We start from the raw sequence: 22,172 nt of genomic DNA, 5'->3' as shown, positions 1-22,172 counted from the left end.
CTCTCCTGTATTCCCTGTGCATGGCCACTCAGTATTTCAATATATGACTGTCTCCTCCACCACAGCCTACCTATATTCCACATGTTACTCCAAAATCACAGCCACTGTGATTTTTCCTTCAGTGTGCTAAGAATGATACTCATATCTGTACTAAGTATGATTTTCAAGGGCTCAGAACTCATTCAAATCAAAATCAGTTTACAGAGGAACCCTCAAAATACTTCTCAATGAGAGAGGTTTCCCTACCAAATTTGAAATTTCAGCTCTAACCATTCCAGAGACAGTGTTGATCCAAAAGAAAAGTGAGAATAATGTCATTTTAAGCATGTGCACTTTCCACTCCATGGATACTCAGAAAATGGCTGAATGATTTACAAGAGGGGATTTTTTTTTTTTTAATATGTAAAAACTTGAGGAAAAGATGAATCTAGAAAACGTCAAGCATAAAAATTAAGATTTCTAAAAATGATGGGTCAGCGCTTGTAGATTCACTATGATCACCCAGGTTATGGCAACTTTAAGTAAAATATCCTCAAAATTTGAAGCTAAATATTTAAATATTTTATAAAATTTAAGAATACCTGGAAAACAATTTCTTAAAATGCTTAAATACATTGTGGTAAATGTAGAGGACAATTACAAGACTTAATATCCTTTCTTTTACAAATAAAAAGTAATGTTTTGTTTTAAGGGACTGAAAACATTGAATTGAGACATTTCTGTAGCAGCTACTGAAACTATGCCATGGGAAATTGGTGTCTCTGAGAAAGTATATATGGAAAAAAGAATAGAAAGGAAGCAGACAGTATTTTAGGATTTTTAGGAACCTTTGAGTGCTCATTTCTACTGCATGCTTTATTTAAAACCTTTTTTTCTGAAAAAAAGTCCATATATCAATAAAATATATCAGACAGTATAGTGTTTTATATCAAAGCAATGTATTTGAAACATCCAATATTTCATTGAAGCTTGGCTGCAATCACATTCAGTAAATATAAGAAACTCTCTTTGCTTTTTTAACAGGATGTTATGTTTGATATTTTAGGTTGGCATGACAACTGAAGAAATAGATTCCATTGTTCATCATGAAATAATCAGACAGAATGCTTATCCATCACCTCTGGGCTATGGAGGTTTTCCAAAATCTGTTTGTACTTCTGTAAACAACGTGGTATGTCATGGTATTCCTGACAGGTATTTCCTCAATAATTTTCATTTTACAACCGGGAATTAAAATGTTAAACTGAAATTAATAAATTGTATTTAATATTGAACATATTTCAGCTTAACTAAATGTTGTATGTAAATGCATTGTAGATGCATGTTACCACATGATGCTGATAGCTGTTATAGAATTATGCATGTGAAATAGAAAAAAAATATATTATCCTGTTTGTCCAGACACTTAAAGAAAAACAGCGTATTGCATTTTGAGTTTAGTGTGTGGGGAAAAAAAAACCGGTACAGTTTGATTTTTTTTTCATCCAGCAAAATAAGTATAGGCTAAGGAATAAATATATTTGAATTTATGTGGGGTTTTTTTTTATATTCGCAATACATTCAGCTACTCACAAAGTAAAATATGAACCCTAGTGAGAGAAAAAGAATAAATATAATGGTAGATTTTTCAGGTGTTGATATGTTTTTCTGGTAGTTGTTTCTCATTATTTTATATTCAGCTACACTTGTTCTCTAGGTAGTCAGAGCTGAACATTAAAAATGGTTATTCTGTTTGCTTCTGCCTTCCTCCATCACAAAATACCTACCCCTTGATTTTTTATGTATGTGTCATTAGGTGTTTATTCTTATATTCCCTTTGTTGGGAACTGTCTGTCACCATTATTTTTTTTTCTGTTTATGTTTCAGTCGACCTCTTCAGGATGGAGATATTATCAACATTGATGTCACAGTGAGTAATTCATATAAAAAATAGTCTTTGATCAACTTTAGAATCACTAGTAGCAACAGGAAGAATAGTGGATTGGAGATGGGGGATGCACAGATGGATGTGCTGTTTACTTCTGAGCCAAGGCACAAGCAGCTGGTTTCCTTTTCTGTTTTTAACTGTGTGTTTATTCCAGCTAGACTCAGGCCTGACTTGAATTTAGGACTGGAATCAGATGCACTGAGATCAATGTTGGCCTAAGTGAAATGTCAACCCAATCCTGCTATGTGTCATGTTTTTGAGAAGGTGTAATTGTTATTGATCCACTGTGTAGTTAATGCAGAGCACCATAGTACTGGGCAGCAGCTGAAGATAGATATGTATGAGATGAGCTAACATGAAGAAAGCCAGCATTTTTCCTTCACTCTGCCAAGATTGATCTTCCTCTTCCTGCTGATTTTGAGTGGGGCCTGACATTATCTTACTCTGTCATTAGAGGCTACATTGGCCTGTGTATGTCAGTCTATTTGGACAGCAACTCTTTTGCTAGCAGTGTTCCCTACATTTATTAAAATCCCCGAAGGTAGTGTTGTGTTCCATTTCTGGTATAAAAGCCCTGAACCTTTTGAGCAGAAACAGAAATAGTATGATATAACTGTGACTTAATATTTCCAGGGAATCATCAATTATAGCTATTTAAATAAACACGGGCTGGGTTTTCCTAGGAGCAAGAAAGCACAGGAACTGGAAACCTAATTCTCATTTCATTTATGAAAAATATATTTGTGTCTTGCAGAAGTTTTTTTTTCTTTTTGCTGTGCATGTTTATATTTTTCTGAAGTGCTATTTATTTCTAATATGAACACAGAGGTTTTGAATCCCACCATTATTTTGCAATAATATGTCACATACAAGGGAGTTGAATCTCATAGAAACAAGATTTTTAAATCATTAAAGAAACTATTGGTAACTTGATACTATTTTCATACTGGCAGAGTAAAGAAATCTTCAGCAGACCTACCTCTGAGCATGAGATTCAAGCTTTCTAAAATATTTTTTCTATTAAAATTAGGGTCAATGACCTTTTTCCCATTATATACTCACATGTGATCCAGAACCGGGTTTAGTTTGGCTTGGGTTTTTGATCTTTTTAAATTTTCCATACTTTCTAATAGTAGAATTCTGACTATCAGGTTTACACAGTGCAATCTAGCATTTTTAAACTTTAATTTTGGCCTTCATTTTTACTTTGGTGAATTGGTGTTGCTTTGCTCAGTTTATTAGACTAAATCAGTTTGTAACACCTAAGGATTTAAATCGTATTTCTTTGTACCTCCTTAAGGTTCATTTTACTTTTTGTTCAGTCTGTCAAGATAATAATGATACCTTAGATTAGTCTAGACTCATATCACAAATACTTTCCATTATAAAGTAAATGAAATACTTCTGTATTAACATAGTGTGCATATCTTGTCCACTCTGCCTCACAAATGTCTGACTAAATGTTAGTGGCCTTTTTGAAGACATAGATTTATGCCTTTAATCTACTCTCATAAAATAAAATAAATTGTGACATATCTGTGAATATGAAGATTCCTGCAAGGATGGGAATTGCTGACTATCTTTGTAAGATTTTTTTTTTTTTAAATTTAAAACTGAACTGTGCCGTGTGTGGTAATTGCTTAGTCCAAAACAGCTGAGGAAAAAATACTACTTTTCGGCATTATTGACTGATCTCTTAGCTTATTTTTAATGAGCAGAACTAGGACGTTTCACAGCTGGACAGAATAAAAAACAAAGTAAATGTTGCACAACAAATTGTTTATAATTGTGTACAGGTTCTATAAAGTAATTAAATAATACTCAGGTTAAGTGTAAATACCTAGCACTATGTACAAATTATCTGAACAAAAAACCCCATTTTAGCACAATTAAGATGATAGCATTTCATAGATGAAATACAAATTTCATAGGCTTGAAACACATAGACTTGAAAATGCATTTTAGTATAGAGACAACCGTGTTATCCATTACTGGATCCTCAGAATAGTGCAATTTTCAGCCTATTGTTACCAGGTTAATGTTTCTTACAACTTGGTCTTTCACTGAATTTTAAGGAAATAGTATGTTACAGTTGCTGTGGTTGTAGTTTATTAACATCAGAAATATGTAATTGCAGTGGATGGGCTGCAGTAAATATTATTATTGGTTTTGTTGTTGGTTTTTTTTTGTTGTTGTTTGGTTTGGGGTTTTTTTTAAACTCTCCTATGTTTTAAATCTGTGTTTGCTTTTCCAGGATGATGATGTCTAATTTTGGGGGTTTGTGTGTTTTACTTGCTAGAGCTAAGAACAAACTAGTTCAGTTTAAATATGAACTATCTAGTTTAAAACCTACCCAATGGGCATTAAATACAAAAATAAAGATTTTGTGGTAGTCTGAACTGGCAGAGGAAGAGGTAGAGCAGAGGATTGCAGCTGCTTTTTTGCTGAAGTGGTGGCAACCCAGTTAGGCCCTTGCTGGCACTCACCTTTCTTTAAAATACCCCTTGCTCCTAGTGGCCTGCATTTTCTTTACATTTCAGCCTGAAGACAAACCTGGCCTTGGGATAAACTGTCTGTAGCGTAAGTTTTTTGGGGTTGTGGGGTTTTTTTCAGTTTGGAATCAACCAAAAAGAATGTGAGTCTGTCTTTCACAAATAGTTTGCCAGTGGCAAAAGTTCAGTGGTTCGAGCTTGGTGAGTAGTTAGTTGTAGAAGGATATTTGCCCACTGTTTGGGGGAGAAAAAATGTTTTAGGAGATCAAAACTGTGCACCGTTATAATTTGTCTTTTTGTGGGGAAATTTGGCTTGGTCTTACAATTATGGGCCTGCCTGCCATGGTGCAGAGCTGCAAACCCCATTTTAATGGTGTGTTGCAAAGCTCCATAGTGCATAGCCAAGATTTCTTGTGCTCAACAGAGAATTTCAGGAGAGCTAACATTTAAAACCTATGAAATGTTAAAAAAAAAAAGAAAGAAACAATGTGTATTTAATTCAACAGCATGTTTCATTTTCAGAACATGAAAATTTTCAGTGCCACAGTAGTATGTTTATTCTCTCAAAATTAATCTCTGGAAATCAGAAGTAAAATCCAATGTTAATGCCACATTGCCACTTAAAAATGACATTAAAGAAAACCTGCAACAGCTGATGATGGATTTGGTCCATGTGTTCCATGGGGTTCACTCTGGTTGTTGGTAGCAGGGTATGGCTCTCAGCTCAGAGCTCCAGTGGGGGCTGCTGACTGCAGACTTACATCTCCCTGCCAGCTGCCAACAGGTTCCCCCGTGCCCACAGCCAGCACTGGGGCTCAGTGCCCTGCCCCTCTGGGGTGCAAGCAAGTCCCTGGCTACAGGGGCAGGGGCCAGGATGGGTGGGCACCCAACAGCCCCAAGGCCCCCTTCAGCCCACCCATGGCCCCCACCCATCTTCTCACAAACAGCCCAGTTGTCCTCATGTCCTGTAGCTGAGCAGTGTCACTGTCTGGTGCACTGCTGGGTGCTGATGCGCAGCTTCTGCTTTTCTTGAATTTTTAATTGGCAGCATTGGCAACCCTTAGGCACCTTGCAATCTTTCAGGCTTTTTCTCTTTCCTTTGCAATGTTTTGCTTTTCCAGTCTTGCAAATATTACTTACCTGTCTATCTGTTGCAATATATATCTTGGTCCTAGAAAGAATGGATTTAATTAAGAAGACAATCTGTTTCTGGATGCAAAATGAGAAAATGTCTTTGCATTTCTGCATATGTTTAGGTGTATTACAATGGCTACCATGGTGACACTTCTGAAACCTTTTTGGTGGGCAATGTGGATAAATCTGGTGAAAAGTTAGTGGAGGTTGCCAGGAAATGTAGAGATGAAGCAATTGCAGCTTGCAGACCAGGGGCTCCCTTCTCTGTAATTGGAAACACAATCAGGTAAGCCTTATATTGACAAGTAAAAGGAGGGCTGGCAAGTGGGACAAAGGTTATTGGTGGTTTGGTATAAAGCTGATGACATGTTTTATGATTCAAAACCATCATTTCAGTCTGATATCAGTATGTGAACTGCCAAGATATAATGTTGTTCCTTGGGTAAGAGGTATTTTTTTTAAAGTGAATTACACTAGGGTCAGCAAAGATAACTGTAGAAAGAGACAAAGATATTCATAAAGTAGATTTAAATTAACAGATTTAATTTGCGGTGGGCTTTCGTTTATTTTTTATTTGTGTGTGACACCACACCACATCTGTCTAACAGTGTAAGACAGTTAGAAGCCATTGTTTTCATTGAATGTTACAAAGGAATTAGTCAACATAAATAAGCTCTTTGTTTAAAAACTATGAAAATATTTAACTCGAGAGCTTCTGATCTTACAAAGAGCAGTGCCTGCTAATGTCACAGGGAAAAAAAGAGCAGACATTCAGAGATTTTTCCCTATTTTGCATCTCTTCCAGCTTTCACATAAATGCAGTCATGACTCTTCTTCTGCTGATGGCTTTAAATAAAAATGCATCTTAGTCTTTTGAGGGTACCTATGGATTATTTTAAAATGTTTGCCAAAAAGAAGAAACGGACATATATCATATACATTTCATTAAGCAATACTTCTTCGGACTGCTAATGGTCCCAACAAGCTATTGAATTCATTCTGATTACTTAAAAGCTGCAAGGCTTAGTCACCTTGAAAGGATGCTGCTTTTTTTTTCTTTGTAAATCTTCAAATACTTTAAGAAAAAAAGAGAATGGCAAAATATCAGTTTGATATATTTATAGCTTTAAAAATATTGTAACAGAGTCTGAATCAAACTTTAGTAAAACGTCTCTGGGTTATATCTGAGAAGCTTTTATTGAAGACTTTGTATAAAATTGTGTTTTTGACAGTTTTAAATTATAGGCTAACTAGCCTGGAGAAAAAGGATAGTGTCTTTCTGTTCTTTCATAGGAAATGTTGAATCAGACCCCTACTGGGAAAAGAAATTTAATGCATATCTCACTATCTTACTGTCCATGAATATAATAGAAGTGAATTCAAAATGTAGTTTTATTTTTGCAAATGGGATGAGTCGATAGATGCACCTCATATTTTTGAACACCTAGGGTTCAACAAATTTACTGGTGGTGCTCTTGCATTTTAACAAAATTTATTCTTGAGTAGAAGGGGGCACAGAACACTGGATTCTTATTCAAGCATTCTATCGAGCTCTGCATTCATGGCTGTGTCTAAAGGGCATGTCAGCCTTTGATTCTCTCTGAGAGGTAATTATCCTTTTCCTGTCACGGAACAACAAATGATAGCTAACTACAGAGGCACATTTGCAGTAGTCACATTCATCAACTGCAGAAAAAAAATTCAATTTAATTGTGCAACACAGCTGCACATAGGCTTTTTGAGCATTTCTGTTGTTCTCCCTGTCTTGCTATTCCTCCCTCCAGATCTATTTTTTAAACTTTTTTTTCTGGTTATTTTTTCCCCCTTTTTGTCTCTTCTTCCATTTTTACTCTCTGTACTTTCTTGTTAAAGTAATTTTCTTTTGTGGCTCTCATTCTTTTTTCCCCATTGAAGGCTATGAATGTAGAAAATTATCACAATTACTCATATAATTGAGCCTCTTTGTAGCAAGTGCAACTCCAGTAGCCTTTCTCCATCATGAAAATGGTTTCATTATAGGGTTTTTCATATTCTCTGACACCATCTACACAGAGGAACAGGCGTGCAGATGAGATGTACTAGGAACAGGGTAGATCAGTAAGGTCACAGTAGGAATAATTAGCTCTGCTATGGAAAGAGCATCTAGGCCTTTTACTGCTACATAAATGTACTGTCCATGGCTTTTAGTCACAAAAAAACTTACTAACAAATGGAGCTCCCGCCTACTACTTTGAAAAAAAGATTTGTATCAACACTACAATTTTCCATCATTAAGACTAATAACACAGAGCCTAGTATACATCAAGGGGAATAAAAAGAAAAATCTCACATTCAAGTGGCGGCTGGGTGCTGACCTTTGTTCCCTTTTTTTGTGTTCAACTTAACTCTTTACAAAAAAGAGCCACACGCCACACCAACATGCAGGTGAACTCCAGCTAGTGCTAGCAAAGCATGGCATTCAGTTGGAAAATCTGATAAATCTCCATGCAGGATAATGCATTTCATTACAGATTCACTACATTAATCCTAGCTGTTTTTAAAAAAAAAAAAAAGGAAGAAGAAGAAAAAGAACAGAGTTGAATGTGACATTGGATTTTTGCTGTGTTGGTACAGAGGTCAGTTTACTTGCAAAATGTAAATATATAGTCAGTGTCCCCTTTGCAAAGCAGATTAATTGAAGCTAGTAGCTGTTCAAAACTGCATATGAAATAGCAGGTCGTTAACTTTATTTCTCAAGATTTTATCGTGTTGACAATTTAAATGTGCTGATTTGTTTAGAACTACTTTAACACTGCCTCTGCTGAAAGATCACCATGGCTTGGTGAAGCTGTGTTTCAGGTTATTTGTCATTTGACATTTGCTTGCAGACAGACATGTAATACATACATATATACATCAAAATCTGAAGTTTCACAAGAGTTAGATATCATAAATGCCTGAGAACAAGCACCTACAAGCTGAAAACATTTAGGTCCATCAGAATGGAAATGTGTCCAGGTTTCTTTCATCAGCTTTTTTATAAAGGTGCTCAAGTCATATGCAGAATGTATCTTAGGCACAAATAATCAGAATATTTCCTTTCTACAGTAGGTTTCAGAAAAATTATATCTTGGGGTAAGTTTGCAGTCAATATTCTAACATAGTCTTTGTTATGGAAGCTCAATGGCTGACACTGAGTATTTCATTGACAGCAGTTCATTCTCCCATCAGCTACAAGTTGCAAATAAAAGATTGCATGGATTCGGGAGTTACCTTCCTTAGGAAAATTTGGGTCTTTGCTAACCCCTTTCTATTGAAAGGCACATCAAAACTATTGGTCAGTTGCAGTGTAAATGGAATTTGGCCCTATGGTTCATTTTCTTCTACCATTTCTGACATTTTCAGACAAAAATAAATCTAGTTTGGAATCTGCTTTTTAGACAGTGAGTCTAGGTGCATGAACATGTTGTGAGTGTAGAGAGCTAAAAAACTTAAATGTGATGTTGTTAAATAAACCAAATTTCAACTCCTACAAAAAAAAATCGTAGCGATGAAAGTATTAATAAATGGTTTAAAATGTTTAACTCATAAGTATATGTTTTGATATTAATTTAGAACAATATAAAGCAGATTTTTTTAAAAAAATCTGTTTCTATCAGATTATGCACATTTAAACAATAAGTGGCTCAGGCAAAATAAGTCATTTTAATGTCATCTGTGATAGATTTTCCTTGACAGCTACTGTAAATTACAATTACACTGCTTCTCTCTGCACTTGAAAGTAAGCATTGCAATAAATTATCTTTTATTTCAATCCATCATGTCTGCTTTCAGAAACAGAGAACCTCAAATAAAAGTTCAGCACTATTGTAAGAAAAATACAGTAATTTGTGTTCCAGTTTGAAACTAAAACGTACCTTTCTTTCAAAAAACAATTGTTGGCTTTCAAAAATATTACTAATTATACCTCAACATTTATTGTCATTATAGGGAATCCCTGAACTTGTGCATTCCCTCAGTCTAGGATTACTATTTCATAAAAAAACACTTGAATATTTTCCCTGTAGAATTTTGTAATTTCTCAAATTAAATACTATGGTGCTATTCAAAGTAGATATTTTTATCACAGATAAGTATAGTTTAGGCTGATGCTGGTTTCAATACTTAAATAAAAAAACCCAACAAAAAACAAGTATGCCATTCAGTGGCCATTTTGCTAATAATATATCTAAGACATACATGATTACTTCTAATTTAATTAAAAAAAAAAAAAGAAATACAGAAACTCCCTACATAAATTATTGTGGGGCTGTTATCACTTTCAGTGTTTCTCAAGTATGTTCACTGCCAAGAAGTGTTAAGACAGATTTGTTTAACAGCTTCAGCCATTCACGTCCTGCTGCTCTGCAGGACTGTTTTTGATAAAGTTTCATCCCTGGTAAGAGAAGCTGGCACTGTGGGAGAAGCATCCCTGGTTGAGAATCAGTTCACCAGGATGCTCATCCTTGGTAGCAGAGCAGTCTATGCCATCTTGTTGAATCAGTTAAATTCTTTCTTCCCTTGTGCCACCACAGAGCTCAGAGAAGTAGTTGCTATCAATCCTGAAAATGGGATTGTTTCACTTTTTTTTCTTCAGCGAGTGCTAAGAGTATTAGACCAGACCTACCTTGAGGAAAAAGTGACAAAATCTGGTAAAAAGAAAAGAAAATGCTGCTCTAGATGCTCCTAGAGGGTATCTGCACAGGACAGCCCCCTAACGAAATTTTTTCAACCTGCTTTTCAGCTTCTTAACAGGAGGGATTTATCACCCAAGAGCTCCTTTCAGGGAAAGCTTGAGTATCAGGGAGAGCTTTCTGGAGAGTCAGTCCTGCCTGTTCCTGCTTTGTGGCAATTTCCCTGTTAGGCTGCTGTCAGGACAGCAGTGCATGTCTCCACACTTATCCCTCCTTTCAGAGAATTAGCTGTTGTCTGGCAACATGAGAAGAGGATGCTCAGATGGCAACTGACACCCATCTCTCCTGTCTCCACTCTCTGAAGCATGATACCACCATATGACAGGCTCTGAATGGCTTCAGGAGGATAGCTTGGCCCTCAGTGATGTTCCTTTACCAGCTGCATCACTGCTGATCCGTCCCAATGCCAGACACTCGGCCTGGCTTTGCCATCAGCAAAAGCAAAGCAGCACTGCGGCTGCTCTTGACACTGCAGCCGCTGGGACGGAACACATGGCAGCAAAAAATAAAATCAAGTACTGGGCTCACTAAATAATTATGCTTTTAATCCTGCCCAATTCGCCTCTGCCCAAATATGCAACAAAGATTACTATGTGTGATGATAAATTTTGTCAATGGGTATTTCTAACAATGATTATTCTGAAGAACCCTTTTTTTTTTTTCTCTTGATGCTGTCTTGTGAGGTGTGCCTCTGCTGCCCCAGCGTTTGCTCTGGAAATCATTTGCTGGGCTGTGCCCCATGGACAAGGGGAACTGGCAGACTGGTACATCCTTTCCCACAGCAGATTCTGGGCGGCCCAGCTCAGCCATGCCAACCTCTGCCTCCTGTCTTCACTGCTTTACCACTTGCAGTCAGGGCTCCTCCAGCTGTCTAAGCTTATGCTGCCTGTCTGCAAGAAGCATCTGATGAAGCTGGGGCTGCAGTCTTGTAAGGTTGTCTTGTGGGAAAGCTGACAGGTCCTGAGCTGGGCAGTGAGACAGTGAGACCAAAATGTTGAGCTGTTGTCAGCAACAAATGGTAAATGTGTGCAAAAATGCTCCACTCCCTGGCATCTTGATTTTTTAATCAGATTCCACAGCCTGGGAATCCTGGAGACTGGAGAGGCTAACCAAGACCAATAGTTCAATTCACCCTTTTCAGAGCTGTTTCAAAGTTACAGCCAACATGTACATTTACAGGATTACCTTTGCAAGTTGTAGCTAGGATTAGCACCTTTGGTTTTTTATGAAAATTGGGTGTTCTACTGTAACTCCACAAGGATGTAAGAGTTCACTAGGATTTATTAAATACTCCAGAGTAAAGCTAGTAGTTGTGGATAGAAATGCCTCATAAGACCTTCTGAAACACATGCAAATACTGAAACCAGATTGAGAGCGGCTGAGTTTCATACCTGCAGCTTATTTTCTCCACAGTTCTTCTGTGTGTCACTTCAGGTCTGTTGACCATGTTACATTTTACGTAAAGAATACCAAGGCTGTGTATGTAGACAAGATGGAAGAAGGAGGGGCACGGTGTCTGTCAGTGTAGATGTCAAAGCCCTGTGAGCTCCAGGATCTCCTCCAGGATCCCCTATTTTGATCACAGACAGTAACCACTGTAGTACTGATGCAAAGAGAGTTGTTTTCAAGCTGTTTGGCAAGAAAGTGGTAGAATTCACCATTGAAATGCATATGAACCATTTCTTTGACTGCAGGAGGACAGGATACTGTTGTAACACTGCCTTCTGCGTGCCCTGGTGCTTGCGCGCCTGGTGCCCAACATGCAGCTCCTGCTGCTACTGCCACCCTCCTTGGCAGTAGCTGAATGCTGAGGATGGAGCTTCCCCTGCTCACTGGAAAGGATGTAGCCATGGTGCTCAGAAGAATAGCTGCACAGAGAAAAACTATTTGTCTTGCTACAGAACATGGATTTTTCTGGAAGAAAAAATCCTGTAGTAATACAAAAAATGGCCATGCTCTGTCAGTGGTCAGGGGTGCCATCTTAGGACATCAGCAAAGCTGAACAGTTAGTGTGATTGTTTATGATTTTACAAAAAGACTGGCAGAAGAAGATGAAAAAAAACCTTATCACATGTTGCATTGATGGCTTCTCCCAATCTCTCTTCAGAGAATCACTTCACTCGTATGGGAATCATCATCTGCATTGCTCTGGGCTTGGTCACTGGAGATCTTGGATTTTGTGTATGTTTCTGAGGAATCTGGCTTTCTAACTCATCGCCATCCCCGAACTTCTTGCTTGGCCTTCAGCAGCATCATAGCATCATAAGCAGGCCCAGTCTCTGATCCAGATATGGGGGACCTGATAGAAAGGCAGGGGAGAAAGTATTTTCTATTTCTAGTAGGACTTCTCATTGCATAATCCTTCATGATTTTTTTCAAAATAATTGATGTATAAAGATTATGTATATATAAATGATTTATAAAGCCCAGACTTTGAGTGCAAACAAATGAAGCTCCAATTTCTAGCTTTATCGGTAATCGTTTTTGCCAGTACTTTGGAGTTTGGGGGTAGCTAAACCTGAAATTTCCATTCTTCTCCAAAATTAATGAAGAAATGTTATGAGCAATGGGTAGGTAAAAGGTAATATACAAATCCTGTTAAAACATGCTCTAAGGTCTGAACACTGCAGCCTTATTAACCAACTCTTCTCTCTCATTGCCATTTCACTGTGGTGGAGCAGCATGTCCCTCAATTGAGTGGCATTAAATTCTGGGACGATGACCCATGGGCACTGGAGCCAGCACTGCAGAGTCTGTGGAGCCTGGTGTGCAAAGGGGATTACTTTGTACAGCCAGCTGAGGCCACTTTGCACCTGAATAAAAGCTAGCCCATGGGGTTTAACAGGCTTTAATTTCTGCAACAGCATTACCTTTAGTTGAGTTTCTTAACTTTTTCTGTTTTCCACCTGTAGTGAAACTGTGAGAGAGCATTTTCTAAGATGTAAATACAGAAAAACCTGAAGTTCTTCAGTGCCTACCTTCATTCAAAATAAGCAAATGAAGCTTTTAATGTTACCGGCAAAATATCTTCAGGCTAAATGCCTTCCTGTCTTGCTCCTGTTTGATTTTAGAAATAGAGTGGGGATGATATGCAGGGGTAAGGGTAACTTTCTTGTCACTTCTAATCTATCTCCAGATCTTCCTGAATCTCTGCACTCTTCTGGTTTGGATATGGGTAGGCCTCCTGGCTGAGCTGCCTCAAATCACTCTGTCCACTACTGCCTCCGCCACTGTTTGAGTATAGGGAGAGCCTGAAAGTGAAGCCTGCAGACATGGGGTGGGCCAGCAGACAGAGGATACCCCATGGATCTCCAGGTCCTCCAGTTTTGGGGAACTGGAATAGGAATTTGTTTTCCTAGCATGGATAGGGATCAGTGCCGAGCCATGGTCCTGCAGGCAATTCTGAGATGCTTCTCCCTGAGGCAGGCTGTGAAAGGTAGGGCAGATCTCGCAGGCAGAACTGAAACACTGTAATTGTTATGATTTGGTTTTGCCTCTGTGTCGATAGGCTCATTAGAAATATATTGTTATTTAGCATGAACGTAGTTGCTGGACTTTCAATTCATTTTTATACTAAATGTTTGAAGTATTATGAAAGTGAAGTAGTAGGGGTCTTAACTCTCCTTGTTGGCAGCAGGAGCCTCTTCTCCTGCAGGAAACCCAGTGCAGGCCCCTGGGTATGCAGCCCAGCACAGGCTCTGCACTTGCAAAGAACTCAGTAGAGGCTGCAGTTTGATGGTGTGCTGGGGCCTTGGCTGCCCAACTTGGCAACTTTAGCTGTGCCATCTTAAAATGAGCTCCCAGTGTGCTTGTGGAAAAGGTTGCCCTCCATCAAGCAGGGAGACAACGCACTGCCGTTTTACTTAGCCAGCAGGGCTGGCACGGGAGCTACCAGCCTCTACTGGCAGGCATGTTAACTCTGAAACCTAACAATGCTCACCCATGCTCGCTTCAATGACTGTTTCGGAACTGTCGCAAAGTGGTGACCCAGTGTCGGTAGCAACGCGGTAGCAGGGGCTGGGGCCGTGTAGCGGGGGTGGTGTCGGGACACGCACCCTGACAGATCCTCTTTGCCCCCGCAGCTCCGTGGCGTGGCAAGGTGGCTTCCAGGTCTGCCCCTTCTTCGTCGGCCACGGCATCGGGTCGTACTTTCACGGGCACCCCGAGGTGTGGCACCATGGTAAGTGGCCCCCGCCGGCCGCGCCCGTCTTCCCCCGCGCCGCTCCGCTCCGCTCCGCCCGGGCGATGAGAGGGCTCCGGGGAGGGGGAGAGGGAGGGCGGTAAAGAGAGCAGAGCCCCCCCACACACACACCCTCACCCCCAGGCACGCTGCCGGTCCGGCGGGGCGGGGGATTGCTGGTGGGGGGATTGAATCGCTGGGAAGCTGGAGGGCATCCCCGGCCTCGTTTTCTGAGAGTCGCGCGGGTGTTTTTGAGGACAAGTCGCTCGGTAACGGAGTTGTCGGGGCCGCTGAGCGCCGCGGACCGCCTCCTCCGCCCGCTCCGGGCGGCAGCCGCCGTGTCCCGCGCCTCCGCATCCCGCCCGCGCCCGAACCGGCAAAGTTTGTCACGGGGCAAAGAAAGATCTCTGCTGAAACATAAATCCCCCCGCCTGGACGGAGCCGCCGTCGGGGTGGTCTCGCTGCGGCCGGGCTGGGATCGCTTTCGGCGGGTGCTCCGGCTCGTAACAGGGCTCGGGTGCACAGTACCTGCGAACTAAAAACGGGTTTAAACAAAGGGCTGGTTGCGTTCTCTTAAAAAAAAAAAAAAAAAGGACCACAGATGCATAAACGCGTGTTTTTTTTTTTTTTCTTTTGTAGCCAATGACAGTGATTTGTTAATGGAAGAGGGAATGGCGTTCACAATAGGTTTGTAACTCTCTGCTATGGTTTTCTGTTAAAAAGCACACAAGGAGCAGCCCAGATCTGTAACATTTCTTTATTGGGATATAGAAATAGCCGTGCAGACAGGGGGACGTCGGTGAGGTTGACCTCTTAGGGAACAGATTAAAATATCATTTTAAAAATGCATCAGAAACAATTTGGGTGAAATAATTTTCAAATTACAAGATTGAAAGAATGAAATGTTAATTATAAATTTTACTAGTATCTGACTCATATTTTTGGCAAGGCAGAGACTCTGCCAGCACACTTGATTTGAGGAGGGTGAGAAGGATGCGATCGAGTCCCCGAAGCCGAGCAGCCTGGTGGCACTTAGTCATTCGCTGCCTGCCAGAGCTGCTGTTGGGTTTGGGGACTGCGGCGGCGGTAACAGCCGGAGCCTCGCCCCGCAGACTGATCGTGCTCACTTCCAGTCGTGGAGGACTGCTGGGGGGAAAGCCCTCTTTCTCACTGTGTGGCTAAATGGCGTGGCAATTAGAGGGAAATAAGAAAATTGTTGTTTTGCTGATTTAATGAACATTTTAAGCCTGTTTTAAAAATTCAAATATTTAAAACTATCTGTTGTTTATAAATGTGGTTGGTGCTTTGGTTATTATCCACGGGGTCTTAATTAAAGCTTGATTAAAATTCCCTGCTTTTACAAAAGAGGAATGGGCAACTTCCTACCTTGCTATTTTGTCTTCCTTTTTAGTTCACATTTTAATGTGGCAAGAGAGTGCCAGCCCAGGGAGATGGGACCTGTGTGGAAGGGGAGCTACCTGCTGGGACATCCTCCCTTTCTTGGTTGTTTCACAATCCACACAGGAGTGCGACTAACTTTAGAATATATTTTGTTTTTCTTGCTGCAGAGCCAATAATAATGGAAGGATCCCCCAAGTTTAAGATTCTGGAGGATAAATGGACTGCAATTTCTGTAGACAATAAAAGGTGCCTGATTTTGTTTTTTTGGTATTTCTTAAGACATGGAACTCATCACTGACAGCCCAAAAAAAACCCAAAAAAAAGAGTTTTCAGGGATGGTGGATATGTTTGCCCCCTAATAACTGCTAAATGTGAATTTCAGATCGGCACAATTTGAACATACCATTGTGATTACCTCAGAGGGAGCAGAAATCCTCACTAAACTGATGGAGGAAGCCTAAAGATGGAGCAAGGAGTGGAGGGACTTGCTGTACTTCTGGGATTTCAAGTTTCACTCGGGACAGAGAAGAGGTTTCTGTAATTTCTATGGGGAATGGGTGCTGCATAAGTCAATCCAGGGGACAGAAAAAGCAATTTAAGGGGTTGGCTCTGGACATAGTTCTTTCTCTGTGTTACCTGGTGAGTATTTAATAAAAGTCCTTAGCTTTTTTGTGACCCTTGAAGCAGCCAAGGAGAGTCTGCAAGTGGCAAAGGGTTTGGGTTATTTGGGGTTAGGGACAGAAAGCGGCTCCTCTCTCTTCCAAATCCTATGTGGGACAAATAGATATCAGATGATACGTCTTTAAGCAGCTGAGAGGACAGAGAAACATAGCATTTTCCCTTTATAGCTGAGGTATGGAGTCAATTTGTCTTCATTGCGATTAACACAGTGCTGTTTCCCAGATTGTAACTCCTACTAGGATGGAAAAAAGTTTCCCGAGAGTGTCAGGCAGAGGCAGCAGACTCTTCCCAGCATCATTCCCAGCAGCAATCCCCCCCTTCTTGCCTCTTTTTACACAGCACAAAAAGTGATTAAAAATGAGATGCAAAGCATGCCTCTCCGGGGATCAATAATTGCCCTGCTTGAAGAATTAGCCGGTTTGGGGTAATCACTGCTCTGTGGTGCCCATGTTAGTTAAGGGAGAGGCACTCTGCCAGAGTTTAAGCATTATATGGAGGCAGAGAAGTTTGCAGTCCAGGGGATGAGCCCCGACTCCTGCACGGAGTTTGGAACCAAAGGACCTCATGAGCTCCGGGTCTCACTCAGCCCTGTGCTCTCTGCAGTCCTGTCCCTGGCCTGTCAGGGGTGCCGGGGTTGATTTGCAATTTAGCCAGTTGCCGACCACCCTGTCGAGCCAAACAGGTCTGGCATTGGTATTTGGAGGCCACCAGAGCAGGACCTGGTCCTGTGAAACGTGGGGTAGCCTTGGAGATAATTAAAGGACTTCCAGAAGTTCCCCAGGCCCATGGCAACAGCGGTGCAGTTTGGTACAAATTACTTGTCCCTCATTTCAGGCAGATGGGGTTGCGTGCTGAGGGCAACGCAATCCTGAATCTGGTTCAGGCAACCAGAGTGGCTCAGTACTGGCTCCCTCAGTAGACCTGGACAAAAGTAAGCTGCTTTCTTACAGCTTTACTCTGCTGTTTGCTTTCACTCAAGTACAGTGAGCTCTCAGCTCTAATAGTTTCTAACAGCATCTTTTCAAAAAGCAGGGATCCCCCTCCCTGGATACGGCTAACACCGCGGGGCAGCCACTCAGCTTCATCCTCCCCGAGAGGAGCTTGGAAGGCCATAAAACCTGCAAAACAAACGGTGCAGCCAAGTTTACAAATGCGCAGAGATTAAACAGTGCGAAGGACAGTCGGCATTGCCTGGAGGGGCATGTATTTTGTTCCATTACATTCCATCGCCCCGCCGCGCTGCCCCCAGTACCTGCCCAGGGTACTGGGGGCAGCTGGGTGTCCCGCACGTCCCGGAGGCACACCAGAGGTGCCTCCCGTGGATTTTGGCCACGCCGGGAGACCCTGAATGGCACCGCAGGTGTCAAGTTTCTCACCATCGTCTGCCCCTCTGCTTCCTGTCCCGCTCTTACCGCGGCGTGGGATGAGGCGGGAACGGAGCAGCCGTGAGCAGGGAACCCCCCGCAGCCCGTCGCAGGGGGACTGCCGGCAGCTCCTGGTAATCGCTGCGTTCCGAAATCCCGCCGGTAACTCTGGTGGGACTGCGTGTTTTACCGGCCGCTGCGGAGCGCTGGCGGCCAGACGGAGGCATTGATAGTGCATCTTTGTAATCCTAATTACGAACGAGACTGAAGAGATGTCTCGGCTGTTCGGGGCAGCCAGCGCCTCGCACAAGCCCGTCATGCAGAAGGTCTTGCTGGGCCAGCCTGATGAAAGCCCCGACGTGGCAGTCGCTCCCGCGTGGTCACGACGTCCCGTGGCCGCGGCCCCTCCGCGCCCGCCGAAGCCGCGCTGATGGGGCCAGCAAGGCACGGAGGGGCGGTGGCCCTGCTCCGGAGGACGGGTGCGAGCAGAGCCTCACCGACCGGTCCGCGGGGTTTTGGCGGGGTTGGAGGGACTGTGGTTCGCCCCGGGACTGCCTGTGTCCGGCCGATCGGAGAAGACGGCAGCCCCGGCGGACGGGGAGCGGCCTCCCCTCTCTGCAGCTGTCAGGCTGGGGCCGGCAAAGGTGCCGGAGCTGCCGGGGCGCCCTGTTCCCTACCCGGTCAAGCTCGCTGACCCTCCTTGGATGGTCACTTCCATGGCTAGGAGAGCAGAGCTGGCTGCCGGGGGAGACCGCGTGCGTGCGGAAACACCGCCACTGCCCCTTCCGCGCCAAGCCTCGGAGAGTTTGTGAGAATGAACTTTGCACATTGCGAGCAAAGCAAAAAACCCCCAAAACACTGAGAAGAAAAAAAAGAAAGAAAAAAGAGGGGAAAAGGAAGCAAAAGAGGCGTTAGGAAACGAGCAATTAAAACCGACAGAGCCACTAATGAAAGAGGGGGGAAAAAAAAAAAAGACCCGGACCAGAGGGGCTCGGTTGTGCCAGCTTTGCACAGTCAGGGGCCGGCTGCTTCAAGGGCGGTCGCTGCCCGAAGGAGCCTGAGCACCGTGCGGGCTCTGCCGGGGGTGCCCCAGCCCCACTGCCGGCGCTAATACCTCTAACGACATCAACGCTGCGATTTGTTTTGAATGTTCACTTTTATTGGTGTTCTCCCTTTGCCAAAATGTGCTTGATTACACAGATGTAGTACCGTGATAACTGCGCACCCTAGACAGCCTAGGTGTAACCGGGAAAGTTCAGCCCAGGCCAGATCAAATCCCAGGCTGTTTAATGCTGGAAGGCTGCATGTTGCTATTAGTGTTAAATATATGGCTAATTATGCGTATGAAAATTAAACATCAGTGTTATGCTAATGGGGCCGCCTTCAGCTGTGGATCAGAGCACTTGAGACTAGCATTTAATCAAATGAATCAGTAACTAATACATCTGCACGTGTGAACTTTCACAAGATCATTTTCCTGTTACAGTCATACCGCAGAATTATGAAAGAAATAATTATCAACACTTTCTAATTATCTAGCAAAGTAATTTGGGATTCATCGTGGGCTTTCTGGGGAGGATCTCCTAAGTCCCACCTCATTTACCGCTCACGCACGCGGAAGTTTTCATTTTAAGCTCAAATGCGCCGTTGGGACCTTTCAGGGCGATTTTGTTTGGTTGGATTGCTTTCCTCCCTTTAAAACAATAACGGCAATAGCCGGGCAGCGCGATCTGGAGGTGCGGGCGGCGCTGGGACCCGCGGGCCGGAGCTGAGAACCCCTGCGCGCCCGCGGGTGAGCGCGGCCGGGCAGGCGGGGGCCGCTCGCTTTGTCCGCGGGTCCCGCCGCCGTCTGCCGGAGCGGGGCGGGCAGCTGCAAGAACGCCTGCAGCCCACCGACGCCGGCGGAGCGCGGCTGCTGTCCCCTCCGCGCCGCCTGCGCGGCGAGGGGCGGAGAAGGGCGGAGGAGGTTGCGCTGCCTTCCGCCGAGCTCCGGCTCGGAGCCCTCGGTGGCCGGCGGCGGGAGCGGGCGGCCCGCGATGGGAGCGGGTTCCGGGCGGCTCCTTGGCGTGCCCGGCCGGGAGCGGGCGGGCGGGCGTGCGGCCGCCGCCGGCGCTCGGGCAGGCGCGGCGCTGCCGACCCGGCTCTCCGCGCTCACCGGGGTCCGGGCGAGCCCCGAGCGCCTCGGACCAATCCAAAGCGATTATGCAAGACGGCGGACCAATCAGCTCCGCCGTCTCATGAATATTCATAGACTTGGCTGAGTCAAAGCTTTTAGGCGAGTTTGTGTAGATCTACAGCATCATGCTTAGACTTTTCAAAGAGACAAACTCCATTTTCTTATGAATGGAAAGTGAAAAACCCTGTTTCGCTTAAATTGGGTTCTTTCCTGTCCTGAGAAACACAACAGACCCCAAAAAGGCAAGCTGAAGAGAGAACACACACACAGACCAAGCGACAAGAAATGACCATGACTACTATGCCAGAGAGTCTAAATAGCCCCGTCTCAGGGAAGGCTGTCTTTATGGAGTTTGGGCCGCCCAGCCAGCAAATGTCTCCTTCTCCCATGTCCCACGGACACTATTCCATGCACTGTTTACACTCCGCGGGCCACTCTCAGCCTGACAGCTCGTACAGCACAGCTTCGTCCTTCTCCCGACCGCTGGGCTACCCCTATGTGAACTCGGTCAGCAGCCACTCGACCAACCCCTACATCAGTTCAGTGCAGTCCTACCCCAACAGCTCCAGCCTGACTCAGACCCGGTTAGAGGAGACAGGTAGGTGCACTCGGCTTTGGGGGGGGGGGGGAGGGGAGGAGGGAAGGCAAGGCGGGAGGGAGGGTGTTGTATTAAAAAAAAAATCTATGGGGGTAAAAAATTAAATTAAATTACAAAATATTAGTCAAGAGAGGCTGAGGATCACAGAGGACCAATACACAGAGCACACAATGCTTGGCTGGAAAAGAAACCAACCCAGATGTGCACGTATTAGTCTTCGTAATTATTTATTGCGTAGCGCTATAAACAATGTATGCAATTAAGGGTAATTAAACCTAAACTGCAGCCTGTAAAAATAGCAAACTTTCTCTGGGAAGAAGCCTGGGCTGCCATAATCGCCCGGAGCCTTTGTTAGCGTTACTCGAGCTTCACTTTTCTTCCTTCTCATTATTGTTATTGTTGATGTTGCTGTTGTTATTGTTACTACTGCTGCTGCTGCTATTACTGTTACAGCTATTATTGCTATTGCTGCTATTATTATTATTTATTCTGCATCGTTTGTTTGTAGGGGCCGAATCGGAGAAAAGCACTGTGGTAGAAGGAGGGGAAGTTCGATTTAATGGGAAAGGAAAAAAAATCCGCAAACCCAGGACTATTTACTCCAGTTTGCAGCTCCAGGCTTTGAACAGGAGGTTCCAGCAGACTCAGTACCTGGCTCTCCCCGAAAGAGCCGAGCTCGCAGCATCTCTGGGACTCACCCAGACCCAGGTACAGCTCCAACTGAGCCGGCCACTCTCCCATGTCCCCTCCGTGTCCCCACCGTCGGCGTGGGAGACTACACGCGTAATGCACAGGGGTCACAGCCGCGGGCAACGGGGCTCGGGATGACACTCGTCCTGCCCGCGGGGCACTCCCGGTGCTGTGGAAGCCCCCGCAGAACCCGCTGGAGTGGGCCCAGGGATTTCCTGATGGGTGGCTTGGCATCACAAAATAACACAGAAATCGCGGGGGGGATAAGGGAGAGAAGCTGGGAGGCCGCCGGGTGCGGGGGACCTTCGTGCCCTGGGAGAGGGATGGGGGGATGTCGGACCGTACTAAGGGATGCTGAGCCCTGCCCCGTTCCCCTTTGCAGGTGAAGATTTGGTTTCAGAACAAGCGCTCCAAATTCAAGAAGCTGATGAAGCAAGGAGGGGCCGCCCTGGAGAGCAGCGCCTTGACCAACGGCAGGGCTCTCTCGGGCAGCTCGCCACCCGTGCCTCCAGTGTGGAATACCACCTCCTCCTCCGGTAAGGCCTCGTCGGGGACCCCGGGCACCTACATCCCCAGCTACACGTCGTGGTATCCTTCGGCCCACCAAGAAGCTATGCAGCAGCCGCAACTGATGTGATTATATGTACGTTTTCCCCTAACGCAAGCACTACCGGTCCCAAAAAGAATTAAAATTATTACGGGGGAAAAAAAAAAAGAAATTAAGTCAAATAAAAGGAAAGGAAAAAAAAAAAAAGAGGGGGGAAGAGAGAGAGAAAGAGTTTTAAAAAAAAAAAAACACAAAAGAAGCCCAAGCAAA

General features: G+C 43.8%; 2 protein-coding genes across 2 annotated transcripts in view; both read left to right on the top strand.

Annotated features, from left to right (window-relative positions):
* The window catches only part of METAP1D (methionyl aminopeptidase type 1D, mitochondrial), a 45,068-nt gene extending 28,444 nt beyond the window's left edge, over positions 1-16,624 (top strand). The window contains exons 4-10 of the mRNA XM_082284761.1: positions 1,046-1,194; positions 1,867-1,909; positions 5,676-5,839; positions 14,348-14,445; positions 15,085-15,132; positions 16,014-16,092; positions 16,229-16,624. Coding sequence (XP_082140887.1) covers positions 1,046-1,194; positions 1,867-1,909; positions 5,676-5,839; positions 14,348-14,445; positions 15,085-15,132; positions 16,014-16,092; positions 16,229-16,307 — 660 coding nt within the window. The 3' untranslated portion in view covers positions 16,308-16,624. The remainder of the gene's footprint in view (positions 1-1,045; positions 1,195-1,866; positions 1,910-5,675; positions 5,840-14,347; positions 14,446-15,084; positions 15,133-16,013; positions 16,093-16,228) is intronic.
* Positions 16,625-20,328: 3,704 nt separating this feature from the next.
* Positions 20,329-21,992, top strand: DLX1 (distal-less homeobox 1; the record flags this gene model as incomplete). The annotated part of the gene is made up of 3 exons (XM_082285372.1): positions 20,329-20,665; positions 21,174-21,373; positions 21,738-21,992. The coding sequence occupies exons 1-3, from the start codon at positions 20,353-20,355 to the stop codon at positions 21,990-21,992; spliced, it is 768 nt and encodes a 255-aa protein (XP_082141498.1). The 5' UTR covers positions 20,329-20,352.
* Between the last annotated feature and the right edge of the window lie 180 nt (positions 21,993-22,172).

This window comes from Coloeus monedula (assembly GCF_965178545.1).
Source record: "Coloeus monedula genome assembly, chromosome: 7".
NCBI lineage: Eukaryota > Metazoa > Chordata > Aves > Passeriformes > Corvidae > Coloeus > Coloeus monedula.
The sequence above is the reverse complement of the archived record's forward strand: the minus strand, read 5'-3'. Positions and strand labels throughout refer to the sequence as shown.